Here is a 14,138-nt window from a genome sequence, read left to right on the forward strand (position 1 = left end):
AGTTGTATTTACAACACTGTTCCAGAACACTTCAACCCAAATATTCAGATGTGTGCAGTGCATTTTATGGAGGACTGTTTCCTGATCCTGGGAGAGTAGACTAAACATGAAAAACGTACTTACAGTCTGTGAGTCAAAACAGCCGGCATTGTAAAGGATTTGCCACTGACGATTCAAACGTGAGTTTTGAGCAGTGTAGAGTAGAGCTTGTTGTTTGTCATTTCTCCGATCCCAAATGCAGACATGGTTTTATGTTTATGCGGCGCGATGCAACGCAACGCGTAAAAAGACAGTATAAGTCATTATAATCCATAATTATGTCCCCACTGGATGCAACAAATGCCTCGTTTATGATGGGTTTTAATGTTTTTGTCTCGTCGCTCCGGCCGGACACGGCATCACAGTATGGGGAGGGCCGTAACATTTCCGACACACGCTTGAGGTATTCAGCCAATCACAACGCACTGGATAGCTGGCCAATCACAGCACACCTCGCTTTTCAGACCGATGAGCTTTGTAAAAATCGACGCGTTTCAGAAAGGCGGGGCATAGAGGAGAAACAATAATGTACAGTATGTGGAAAATAATGTGTTTTTTGAACCTTAAACCACAAACATTTCATTACACCAAATAATGTTCTTTTTAGCAGCATCATATGACCCCTTTAAATAACCATTTGCTGTACCTTAAAACACATTCTGATGTTTATGGACTATAAAAAAAAACAGAGCTTGCACAGTACCCCCATCTAGAGCATCTGCAGCTCCACCTGCACAAACACTGTGATGATCCATTTACATGTTCACAGAGCAAAACATTTGCAGATGAAAAGAGGCTGAAAGCTCTTCTGAAAACCCATGAAACCCATGCAAGTCTTTAAATGTGAGGTTTCCTCCAGGAACAGCCACAAATACACACTGGAAAAGTCCCTTTGAGCAGCCAGACGGTGACAAAATGATACTTGCGTACTGCTTGAAACTTCACATCCAAATGGAAAAAAGTCGATTACTACAGATACATTTAAAATTAATACTGGGAAGATGTATGGTTTTGTAAAATACATGTGTAACTCAATTCAAATCTCAAATTTTGACTAAATACCGTAAAGCATCTTTCAAATGATTTATGAATTACATTATAGCTTACAAATAAATGTGAATATGCTTTAATAGCTTTCACTTAACAGTGGTGGCTTTTGGCTTATGAAAACGAGCAATTTGCATTCCTTAGAAAACAGACACCAAATGTAAGTAAAGATACATAAACCATTTAATGCTTACAATTGAACCCATTAAAAGGCTAAAAAAGGTGAACATTAACCATTCAATTTGACATCAAGTCATAAAATTAGTCTCAAGACAAGAATCAGAGATCCATATTAATTTGATTTTGAAAGTAGAACTAAAAATGAGCTGATCATAGAATTAAACAGCAGTCAAGCAAAAGAGAAACCAGTTGTAAACTGATTTTCTTCATCTCTCTTCATACAAGGCTTCCCCCTTCTGAGCCTTTGGGTAGCTCATCTCACAGTATACAAATATGGATGTGTGTGTGTGAGAATCGAGACAGTCTGTCCTCAGGCAGGAAAGTCTGACGCTGACGCTAATGACCTGTGCAACCACACGGAGAAACCATACGCTTGCTCCCAGTGTAGTACAACCTCTCGCTGCTGCACAAATTCATAAATCACACATTTAGAGAAGATTGTGGGAATCTGGCTTTCAGCTCACATTACACCGTGTGAAATTAGCTGTCATTTAAGTATTGTCTTTAATACTTTTTATTTCCAATCAGAAAACCTATACAGGTTAGAGACCATATAGTTGCCCCAAACAAGGAAATGAAGTAGTGTAGTATTTTTTTTTTAAACCAGGTCTACTAGTAATGTTTATCTATCGCTATAACATAAGCATTTTTATGCTTTTGATTTCAAGACACTACAGGCGAAAACAGTCTGTTCATGCTATTTGGCTTTTTATAACAGTTTGCTCAATTTTTAAGCACTTCATCAGTCTAGATTTCAATTATAATAATTTCTCCACCTCAGCAGAACTTACAAACTTACCAGTTTTATTCACATCTACAGTGGGTACGGAAAGTATTCAGACCCCCTTAAATTTTTCACTCTTTGTTATATTGCAGCCATTTGCTAAAATCATTTAAGTTAATTTTTTTCCTCATTAATGTACACACAGCGCCCCATATTGACAGAAAAACACAGAATTGTTGACATTTTTGCAGATGTATTAAAAAAGAAAAACTGAAATATCACATGGTCCTAAGTATTCAGACCCTTTGCTCAGTATATAGTAGAAGCTCCCTTTTGATCTAATACAGCCATGAGTCTTATTGGGAAAGATGCAACAAGTTTTTCACACATGGGTTAGGGTTCAAAACGGGCTTCATTTTCATTACACAAAATACATTTTATTTTGGGATGAAATATGACCTAGGCATTTCTTCGTGGGATTTATCCTTTAGAGTCTGTCCTTAGATAGCCGTCAGATGCAGATGATTAATGTAAGATTTCAGGGCATCAAATATTTGATTATTCAGACGAAGATGAACAGCAGTAGACACTGTTATATCACGTGAGATGAAATATGCGCATACAAGAGAATGGCAAATTTAAACTGCACTGGAGCCAACATTCACCAGTTTGAACATTAATGCTTGTTTGCAAAGTTAAAAAAGTTGGTCAAGTCACATTTTTTGATTTTTAAACTATTAGGAGTTGTTTAGTACATTTAAATATAATAGCCAAGATAGCAGCTGTAAAAGAAAAGCGTCTTGGTTTTTCATCCACAGTAACGAAAAGCACAAAACTTCATAAAGTGTGGGCACTCAGAGACCTGCCAGACAGACTCGATTGGCTCGTTACGACAATCCCACTGCGGTTTAGACTGGCCGTCGTAGTGCTGAGATTAAAGATGATTAATTAAGACGATGTACACCCTGTTCTCCTCCCAACATCCTTTCACTAGGTAGCACAAAACCCACGCTTGTATGCTTGATCTTTTCGCAATGCTGAATACTTGATCTTCACGGACCGCTCGCAAAAATCACTTGCACGGGCAACGTATCCATTATGTACGGGACACTTTTCGATGTTTCTTCGGCTTCACAGCATCAGATCCCGACTGGAATGTTGGGGCGTGTTCAAACACGATCTCGTTCACCGTCCTTCTTGTATCTCTCACACACACTACAAGTAAACAAAGCTATAGAGTCCATTTCGGGATGTGGTGGGACAGTGAGGGTCACGGAAGTCTCGCCTTGTTTCCAGTGGTTCATCTTGACCTTTCACCTCTTTAGGACGCATTTTCTCAGGCAGAAGGCTAAGAGGTCAATCGAGCAGGTCCCGTGAGGTGTCTTGGGTGTTTTTGCATGCGCGTGTGTGAGTTAGTTTAGCGTGCTAGCATTTGGAGAAAGTTCCTCCACTTGGGGCGTCCAAGACTCAAGTTTCTCCCAAAAGTTTTTCAAGCAGCCAGGCTCTGCCTCGAAAGACTCGTTTTGAAGTCTTGTGCAAGTATCCAGAGGATGGGGTCCCATCTGGCGTAGTGTTTTTCATATACTTGGGTGGTTCAGGGTACCGTAGGGGCGTGTGGTCAGAGGGATGAGTTGTCCAGTAAACGGACCTCCTCTTCACTCTCATCTTCCTCGTACCGGGAAGAGGGGGATGCTAGTTGAACATTATGGACTCGGGGTCTTGGTTTGCCATCTGGGCCATATGACGGAGGATATCTTTTTTTGTAATAATACCAAGGAGGCGCCTATAAAAAGAGAGACAGAAAGAGGTAGAGACATTTACTAGTGCATTTTTGGCATGTTTGCAGAGCACTGACATCTTCTGTTGCCAAGTTTTGCAAGGAAGTCCCAACTAAATGCATTTTGTATAACTCTATTCTAGACTTGTGCCGGTATTCGGTAATGCGATATATCACGGTAATGAATATACACGATATTGTTATCGTGGGCACTTATTATTCAGAATTTTTAATGCATTTTAAGAATACTTTTCCCATCAACTGGTCAAAATGCACAACACGCTGTATGCTGCGTGAAAGACGCGTGCGCACTCTGATGTAAACAAGCGCGGACGAGAAGCGCACGGCGGACATGCGAGAGAGGCTCTGGATGAAAGCGCACTTTCACTCTCTGACAACAGATGGCGCTAAACTACAGAAATAATAATAATAATAATAATTCTTCATTTAAATGCAGCCGTTACTCCAGAAACCCTGTAAACAAAGCAGCTGCACTACTTTCTGTTTCTGACTAACTTGCAATACCGTGATAATACCGTATACCGTGATAAAAGCATTAGCAATTAATCGCAACATGAAAATTTGATACCGGCATATCCCTACTCTATTCTCGTTTTGACTCGGAATCAAATCTTTGCTCCAATTTTGATGACTCCATACTTCAGTCTTGGCAACGGACAGCTGACAGTCTCTGGTTTGAAGGAGGGCAGAGAGTGTGGGAGATTATGCTGTGTTACTCAGGGCAGGAAACACTACGTTATTTCTAAGAGCCGGCAGCACCTACACAGTGAGAAGCAAGTGTTTTGCGAAACAGAAGTGAACGAGTGAGTGAACGCCTCCATCTCATCCACACTCTGGCCTTGGAGAACGAGAAAGTGAATTATTTTTCCAACACAAATTCAAGAGCATATTTCAAAGGATGTACTGTATAGAAGTTGTGCATTTCGTTTGTTTACAGTGTTGGGGAACGTTACTTGAAAAAGTGCTAGTGCATAACTTCTTTAAAAAAAGTGCAATGAGCGTTATATTACTCCACTCCCAAAAATAGTGCCATTTAAAAAAAAAAAAGTGTCCGATCACTCATTTGCAGCAAAGACATGCAAATGCAAAGTGTCTTGCAATGTCCCTGCATTACAGTAGTTGTTACACTACTCCTACAAAAGCATTACTTAAAAAAAAAAATCATTAAACCACAGTCTTAATTTTCCCCTACTTTTGTGCGTTAATTACTTGTACAAAAGTAACTTGGCCATTAAAGTGTTAATTAAATAATCAATGCAATAATTTGAGTAACTAGCAGCATGTTACCCGAATTACAGTGTGATTATGTAACTTGTTACTTGTAACGTTTTACCTGTAACAGTATTTTTCGAAGTGAATAAGGTATCTGTACCCAAATGCTAATTTTTCTCGATAAACTTTCAAAATATAGCTAGGTGTTCAACAAAATGTCATGTGCAATGTACGGACAATACTGCCAAACAGTAGGTGCTACATTATGGCAGAAAAAATGAAATTAGTTACAAGAAGTTACTCCACACTGTAAATTATTTGTGCATGTATAGAAGCAACTTGTGCATTTGTGTGAGAATTCAAAATAGTAATGTAAACATGTTCGTAACCAGCAGCAGGCTACTTCTACAACAATTGCATTATGTGCATTACAGTAGGTGTTACTTTATTTTAAAAAAGCAACATCGTAACTTTCTCCTAGTTTTGCATGTTAATTAGTTAAGTGTATAAAAGTACTATTTTGAATTCACACTATAATTCACGAGCTAATGCAATACTTTGCGTAACTAGTGGCATTGCTTCTAAATTAATGCGATTATGTTTGTAACACTTTACCCGTTTTTCTAAATGGATAGTGTCTGTGCCCAGAAACTAATTTCCTTTCACAACATTTTAAAATATAGGCGTTTATCAGACAAGTGTTATGTGTAATGTACCGGCATTACTGTATTATAGCAGCGTTAGAATATTCTTAAATTTGATTGATTACACCACATTGTTACTTTTACTTTGTTCTTATGTTATTTATTTGTGTATAAGTGTAAAAAAGTATCTTTTTTTATAGCATTATAGAGTGTGTTCAAAAAAGTAATGCAGTACTTTACGTGACTTCTAAAACAATGTGATTATGTAACGCTTCACCCCAAACACTTTTTTCTAGATACAGTATTCTACCCAAACACTGATTTCTCTTGATCAAATTTTGAATTAAAGTGCAAGTTAACTTTAAAGATGCTCTTGATTTTGCTTTTGATTTAAGCTTGATGACAGTTTGTATCACAGAAAAAAAAAAGGTGTGACAATTTTAACGAGAGCTGGGATTGCGAGAGTCCATCCAAATCAGAGGCATGAAACGCTCGTGAAATGATTGTCAAACCTTTGTGAAATGTTCGTGAAATGCCTGCAAGATGTTTGCGACAGGAAGGAAGTGAACAGGTTGAACGTCAGACAACTGAAAGAGGACAAGGTGTGGGACTTAAGGAACTGCTGACTACAAACTACAAGTGCTAGGATTGTAGTCACACCAAATCGTCTAGCATCCTAGTAACAGCTACTATGACTAGAGATGAATAGATATGTTGGTGAATGAGAAAACAGTCCGCTACACATGACAGTTACTCGCCAATCGTTTAAGGGCAGAGCTGCGCGAGGGGTCAGATGTCATCGATCTGTAGCCCAGCGGACGCAGACCAGGCGCCCCCGAGAGGAATTTAGCAATAAACAAAAGGAAAACAAACAAAGAAATCAAATTCAGATGAAGGACATCACGGCATGTGTATTAGATGTGCTTTGTGAGTACACGTGCACGATGCAGAACTGAAAGGGAGGGGCTACATAAAGGTGCATTTCAAAGACACCGCGGCTAATGTGACAGACTAGACTACCCTCAACAATCTGAGTGAAAGCAAATCTTACAAGAAACATGATGTCTGCAGAGGAATAAAGTCCGGGAAGCAGGGTCCAAAATGCTTGTAACTTTATATACTATATAGTGTCATGCTGGCTTCGCTAATGTCAGTGTTGTTTATAACTGATGACATCAAAATGAACTTTCTTAAAGGAACAGTTCACCCAAAAACTGAAAATTTGCTGTAGATGTAGATGAGTTTGTTTCTTCATCAAAACGGATATGGGGAAATTTAGCATTATGTCACTTGCTCCCCAATGGATGCTCTGCAGTGAATGGGTGCCGTCAGAATGAGAGTCCAAACAGCTGATAAAAACAATACAATGATCCACAAGTAACCCACACCACTCCAGTTCAATAATTAACATCTTGTGAAGTGAAAAGCTATGTGTTTGTAAGAAACAAATCCAACATGCTGAATTTTAATTAAACCATTGCTTCCAGCTAAAATCCGCAAGTCCATAATCCATAGTAACACTTTCTCCAGTAAAAAGAAAAGTTGTCTCGTCTGAATCAGGAGAGAAATATGCACAGATCAAGCATCATTTACAAACAAACACAGTCCAAAACTGTTCTAAACTAATATGTGACCCTGGAGCACAAAACCAGTCATAAGGGTCAATTTTGTGAATAATAAATAAGCTTTCCATTGATGTATGGTTTGTTAGGACAGGACAATATTTGGCTGAGATACAACTATTTGAAAATCTGGAATCTGAGCGTGCAAAAAAATCTAAATATTGAGAAAATCGCCTTTAAAGTTGTCCAAATTAAGTTCTTATCAATGCATATTACTAATCAAAAATGAAGTTTTTATATATTTACGGTAGGAAACTTACAAAATATCTTCATGAAACATGATCTGTTCTTAATATCCTAATGATTTTTGGCATAAATGAAAAGTCTATAATTTTGACCCATACAATGTATTGTTAGCTATTGCTACAAATATACCCCAGCGACTCAACACTGCTTTTGTGCTCCAGGCTCACATATGTTGGTGGATTTTGATGCGAGAGGACAACAGGGATGGACTTTTTCACTGGAGAAACAATATTATGGATTACGGACACGTATTTTGGCCAGAAGCAAGGGTTTGAAGCTAAAACACCTTAATAATGGATTTGTTTCCTACAAACACGTATCCTTTTGCTTCATAAGACATTAACTGGTGGACTGGAGTGGTGTGGATTATTGTGATGTTTTTATCAGCTGTTTGGACTCTCATTCTGACGGCACCCATTCACTGCAATGCTACATTTCTCCAAATCTGTTCTGATGAAACAAACATCTTGGATGGCCTGAGGGTGAATACATTTTCATCAAATTTTCATTCTTGGGTGAAATATTCCTTTAATACGCGTTACTGGCCACAAATTGGTGCACGTTATTTAGTGTTTGGACCCCACATACAGGACAGTGCCACCACCTCGAAAGAACTGCTGTATAAGCGTCACACAATACATTTTTGCATTTAATTTCAAAAGATCAATTTCAGAGTTAGGTGGTATTAAAACTCTTGCAGACATCAGTGAATAGAAATGAGAATAAATTTATCCAATTCACTTAAATGCTACAACATGTATATTTTATTGATCTCTAACTTTGGTCTTTTAGGGCAACCATCATCCAGAACTCTTTTTTTTTTCTTTCTCTCACTCAATTTCATGCGTCCCTCCTAAGAGGCGGAGTCTAACAGGCAGAGTGGGAGGGGCTAATCACCAAGGGCTCCACGTGCTGCTTGAGCTCTTCCAGATGTTCTAAAATATTCTTCTTTGTGATGATGCCCAATACAATCCTGCAACACACACCGTGACGACCATCACTCAGCAACAAAAATTACACCGACAACTCAAGTACAAACAAATAGAAATCAAAACAACATAAGAGTAACAAGACAACAGAAGCAATATGAACAGAAGTTTACTGAGATCAAGAAAATAATCAGGTGTTGAGATGAAATTAAACAAATGAACTGAACAGAAATCAAATTGTAAATATCAGCCATCACCGTGTGTGTGTGTGTGTGAGAAACAAAAATGATTCTATGATTAAATCCGGAGTCTGGAGAGTGACTTTAACATACAGGAATAAAAACGACTCAATCGCTTCTGCAGTCACATTATTAGTTTTTCTCTGGAGAAGATACCGTTATCTGTAACTCAGAATAAGGTCTAGGCTCAGTCACTGTCTCTTTTTGCAATCCAAAGTCCAAAGTTTAATTAAATTAAAATGTATGTTTGAATAAATGTGTAAAAAGTTTTTATTACAGCTTCCATTTAAATGTTCATATTTTTAGAAAAATAATTATATCATTAAAAAGTTGATTTGAATTTAAATGCTTATATGCAACTTTGTTTTTATTAAAGTGTTGATTATTAAATAAATTCGATCAATTCATTAATTGCATGTTAAATAAACTTTAAATTTCATTTTCTAAGAACTGGAGTTATTAATGGCTGTTGAAAATTCAGCTTTTAATCACAGGAATAAATTACATTTTAAAGTATATACTTAAATAGAAAACGGTTATCTTAAATTGTAATAATATTTGAAATTTGATGTTTTTTTCATGTATTTTTGATCAAATAAATGCAGCCTTGGTGAGCACATGAGAGTTTCAAAAAGAAAACACAAACAAACCACAGACTTTTGAATGGCAGTGTTTGCACGGATGAATTGTTCACGATTAGTACAACATGCATTTATAAAATTAATGTTACTTTTTAAATTGCAGTAATGACTGCAAGACATGTTGCACTAATCAGAATTTTAGCTAGAAAATGGGCGTAATTGTAATAAAAAATAATGTTGAAATGCAAAAAATGTTCCTAAAACAGGCTTCATTTTCTTTAATGATAAAACGTATAATAATTGTCAATAATATAATAATAATAATAATAAAAGAAATGTGAGACAAAATGCAATTAAGCAGATTGACATTTGGGACCTGAAAGTGTTTATATATTGTGCATTTTTGAAATTTACGTGTTTATATATATCTTAAATGTGATTTATATTAAGTATTAATTAAATTTCCCACTCTCTGATTCGGTAAAAAAAAAGTACGTTGTTGTCCGGATTGTATTTTGTATTAAATCAAGTTAAATAAAATAAATAATTTTTATGTGTTCTTGTGAATGATCCGGTTTTATATCTTGCTAGAAGACATTTTCCCTGCTATGTGTTGGTTTTTGGTTGTTGTTGGTGTGAACAGTAACTGCTTTATTTGTCTCCTTTAAAACTCCCTCTAGCTGCAGCCACGGCGTATATAAACACATCATGCTAATTTGATCAGGCTTATACCTCATTCGTTTGCTCTTTCTTACTGTAATGATTGCAAATAACTTGTCTGAAGAATTTTTTTAGCATGCATTAAAGCCAAGACTGTTGGTTTTTATTCACGTTTTTGAATGTGCTACACAAGGCAGGGAGCTTTAAAATTCCCTGTTTAAAGCAAAAGGACAAAACTACAACATTAAATTGTAATAAAGAAGATGAAATACTCCAAGGCACTCGTGTAGTAAAAATAAAAAGCCTTTAATTAGCTGGGCTAAATCAATAAAACAGTAATAACAAAATGTATCTACATTAAACTACATCTAACTAAAATTGAACTTCTGATTAAATAAGTTGCTTTGGATAAAAAAAAAAGCATCTAGTAAATGCATAAATATACTATATTTAGCTTTTTGTAAAAAAATAAAAAATAAAATTATAATAAAAAAAAAATTCAAACTTTGGCCATTTTTGAATGATGGCAAAAATTGCGTAATCATAGATTTGATGCTTCACGTAAAATACGATACGGTCCAAAATATATTTTTGTTAATAAATATATATTGTTTTTGAAAGAAGTCTCTTTTGTTTACTAAGGCTGTTTTTTGTTTGATCAAAAATACAGTAAAAGCAGTAATACTGTGAAATCTTAATGCAATTTAAAATAACTGTTTTATATTTGAATATATATATATTAAAATGTTATTTATTCCTGTGATGCAAAGCTGAATTTTTCAGAAGCCATTTATTACTCTAATCTTGGTGAACCTAAGAGACTTATTTAGGAAAAAAGTAATTATTCAAAAATTTTAACTGAAGATTAACTTAACTGTAATTGTTTATACTTACAAGTTGCAAGACAATGTGAGATTGTGAATCTAATTTAAAGGCACGCTTTTAGTTAACTTAAATGTACAAATAAAAACTTTAAACGTTTCTGCATCCCGAGTAAACTCACTGTGATTGTTCAGTATCGTCGGCTCAATTGGGTCCGGTGAAGGCTGTGTGTGAGTGTGAGTGTGTGTGTGAGAGAGAGAGAGAGAGAGAGAGAGAGAGAGAGAGTGTGTGTGTGTGTGTGAGAGAGAGTTTGTGAGAGAGTTTGTGCACGTTTTTGTGACATATGAGGACACAAATTTGTATAATGACATGGGTATGACATAGGTATTATAAGGAAAAGGTGACTTATGAGGACATTACCCCATGACCCCATTTTTTAAAACACTTATAAATCATACAGAGCGAGTTTTTTTGAGAAAGTAAAAAATGCAGTTTCCTGTAAGGGAAGGTGACTTATGAGGACATTACCCCATGACCCCATTTTTAAAAACACTTATGTTTTATGTTTATCATACAGAGCGAGTTTTTTTGAGAAAGTAAAAAATGCAGTTTCCTGTAAGGGGTAGGGTAAGGTGTAGGGTTGGTGTAGGGCAATAGCAAGTACAGTTTGTACAGTATAGAAACCACTACACCTATGGAATGGCCTCACAATTCACAAAAACAAATGTGTGTGTGTGTGAGAGAGAGTGTGTGTGTGAGTGTGTGAGAGAGAGAGTGTGTGTGTGTGTGCGAGTGCCTGTGTGTGAGTGCCTGTGTGTGAGAGAGAATGTGTGTGTCGTCAGAGGTTTAGCACGAGACTAGCAGCTGAGAGGCATGTGAATCCTCAGACGCGTGACGCCTCGACTGAAGCTCATCAGCAGGTGTGTGAGTGTGTGTGAGTGTGTGTGTGTGTGTGTGTGTCTGTGCATTACTGTATTTTATCTAGATTTTTAATCAAATAAATGCAGCCTTGGTGAGCAGAAGAGACTTAACATGCATTTAGAAAATTAAATTCATGCCAACTTCAACAGATAAAATTACAGCACTTTTATAATACTTCTTTTCACAATGATCATGATATTTTTGTGTTACTGCAATTTGGCAGAAAATACTGAAAATTTGTTCTTAAAACAGCCTTCATTTACTTCAACATAATTTTCCATGTAGTCAGAAAAGAGCCGTGAGAATCAAGCCTACGGAAACGAAGTTCTCTCACCTATAGCGATGGTTATATCCCTGCGCAGCGCGAAGCCCACCAGTCTCTGCGACTCTTTGGAGACGATGACGGGGAAGCCGTTGCAGCTGGTTTGGGAGATGATGTTCTGCAGCTCGGCGAGCGTCATGTCGTCCTGCGTCAGCACAGCCAGCGGCGGGTTGTTACGCCGCGGACGCATCACTTCCCGCGCCAGCGTCGTGTGCGTGAACTCTTCCTTGGCATCCAGGAAGGGGTATCCGTTCAGACGGATGTGGGCTTCGTAGATCCCCTCCCTCCCGAAAGCGTCGCCGACCCATTTGCTGGTCATCACCGCCGCCATGAGAGGAACGATGTACTCCAGCCCGCCGGTCAGCTCGAACACGATGACCACCAGAGACACCGTCATGCGCGTCACGCCACCTTGAATAAAACGCAGATAGAGAAATTTTAACTGTGATAACTGGATACCTTCTTCCATATTAGGGATTTCCTGGAGCATCATTTTGTCAGTGCAATTACTTCTGCCAGGCATAAGTGGAGTTTCTGCTCAAGGGCGCCCTCTGGCTTCCAGTATGAAAACAGTCTTTACATTACATGTGCACTCAGTAATGCTCATTCTGTCACCGATGGAGTTTTGGTTCCTCTGGCTTGCTTAGTTGGGGACACTTAATATCCAGCGATATCGTCGACTTGATTGCACAGATAATATTTAAACTGAACTGAGCTGGATGAAGAAATAACTGAATTCAATGATGAACTGCCTTTAACTGCAAACTGAGTGTTTACTATTGTCCTTTTGCATTATTGACACACTATTTTCCTATTTGATACTGTAAAGCTGCTTTGACACAATCTGTATTGTTATAAGCGCTATATATACACACATAAAGGTGATTATGAAAGATAATACTTTTCTCTAAAGGAACAGGATTTTTTTTTGTCTCTTAGTGGATTGCATGAGATTCCCTGAATCATCGGCATTGATATTGTTCTCGCAACAAATACCGGAAATTATCGTGATATATTTTAAAGCCCATATCGCCCATCCCTAGTCCGCAGAGAAAGCTGAAAGCATGCATGCGTACGCACCCAGACAGGCGGCGGCGCCCACCATGGCATAGAGTCCCGGCGTGATGCAGTCGGCGCCCACCTCACACCACTCTCTGAACAGGAACCAGTCGTGATGATAATACGCCAGCTGCTCCACAGCGATTCCCACGATACGCCCCGCGATCGCCCCGATGGCCATACTGGGGATGAACAGACCCGACGGCACCTGACCACAGCAAACACACAAGGTTTTTTTTTATTTTTATAACTATAATTGGTGTGACTTTATGATAATATGCATCTGTTAAAACCACAAATAAAACAATTAAAATAGACACAACCCTTTAACTGTCACTTACATTTTTGAACATAGACGTGAAAGTGCACGATCCAAACTTAAATTTTTATAATTCATGAACGAAAACAATTTGTAACATATTGATGTACCATTTTCATGGTAATGCAATGTTTGATTTTAAAATGGGTTTCAAAGGATGAATTTTGAGATTTAAAGTTTTTAATTAATATATCATTTCTGATTATTTCTAAAGTGTGATCGAGAAAAAGACAACAACGAAGACTTTTTTTGACGAAGGTCAGAACTCCTGTTATGTAGATTTTTGAGGTGCACTCTTGTCATAAATTAATCTATTACTTTTCCTACATAGATATTTTACCAATGTTTTTGTAAAAAAATATGTTGGAGTCTTAGACCTTTCCAACGATATATAGTTTGTCATGATTAGATTAGGATTTAATTGTAATATAGTGAAGTAAACTTAGGCATCCCACAGAGACAGGGTGACAGTTAAAGGGTTAAATAAAAAATTTAACAAATTATGGCAGTAAAAATAAAATAAATCTGTTAAAAACACACAATATAATATATCATTATGACCATAAATTCAAATAAATAAAATAAATCTGAAAAAAATATATATATATTTTTTAAATACGCTTTTTAAATTGTATGGCCATATATGGCTAAATAAATAAATCTGTAAAAAATACAAATAAAATAAATACTTTTTTTTATTTTTCGGTCATAATTTAAAATAAAACATAAATAATATACATAAATCTCTAATCTGTTAAAAAAAAAAAAAAAGAG

At 36.9% G+C, this 14,138-nt stretch overlaps 1 protein-coding gene across 1 annotated transcript in view; it reads right to left on the bottom strand.

Moving 5' to 3' along the window:
- Positions 1-2,381: 2,381 nt before the first annotated feature.
- The window catches only part of LOC107553515 (H(+)/Cl(-) exchange transporter 3-like), a 66,949-nt gene continuing 55,192 nt past the window's right edge, over positions 2,382-14,138 (bottom strand). Inside the window, exons 12-15 of the mRNA XM_016235777.1 lie at positions 13,067-13,253; positions 11,980-12,397; positions 8,410-8,512; positions 2,382-3,773 (exon numbers count right to left, since the gene is read on the bottom strand). Of these exons, the coding sequence (XP_016091263.1) occupies positions 3,609-3,773; positions 8,410-8,512; positions 11,980-12,397; positions 13,067-13,253 (873 nt within the window). The 3' untranslated portion in view covers positions 2,382-3,608. The remainder of the gene's footprint in view (positions 3,774-8,409; positions 8,513-11,979; positions 12,398-13,066; positions 13,254-14,138) is intronic.

This window comes from Sinocyclocheilus grahami, unplaced genomic scaffold, assembly GCF_001515645.1.
Source record: "Sinocyclocheilus grahami isolate Dianchi unplaced genomic scaffold, SAMN03320097.WGS_v1.1 scaffold474.1, whole genome shotgun sequence".
NCBI lineage: Eukaryota > Metazoa > Chordata > Actinopteri > Cypriniformes > Cyprinidae > Sinocyclocheilus > Sinocyclocheilus grahami.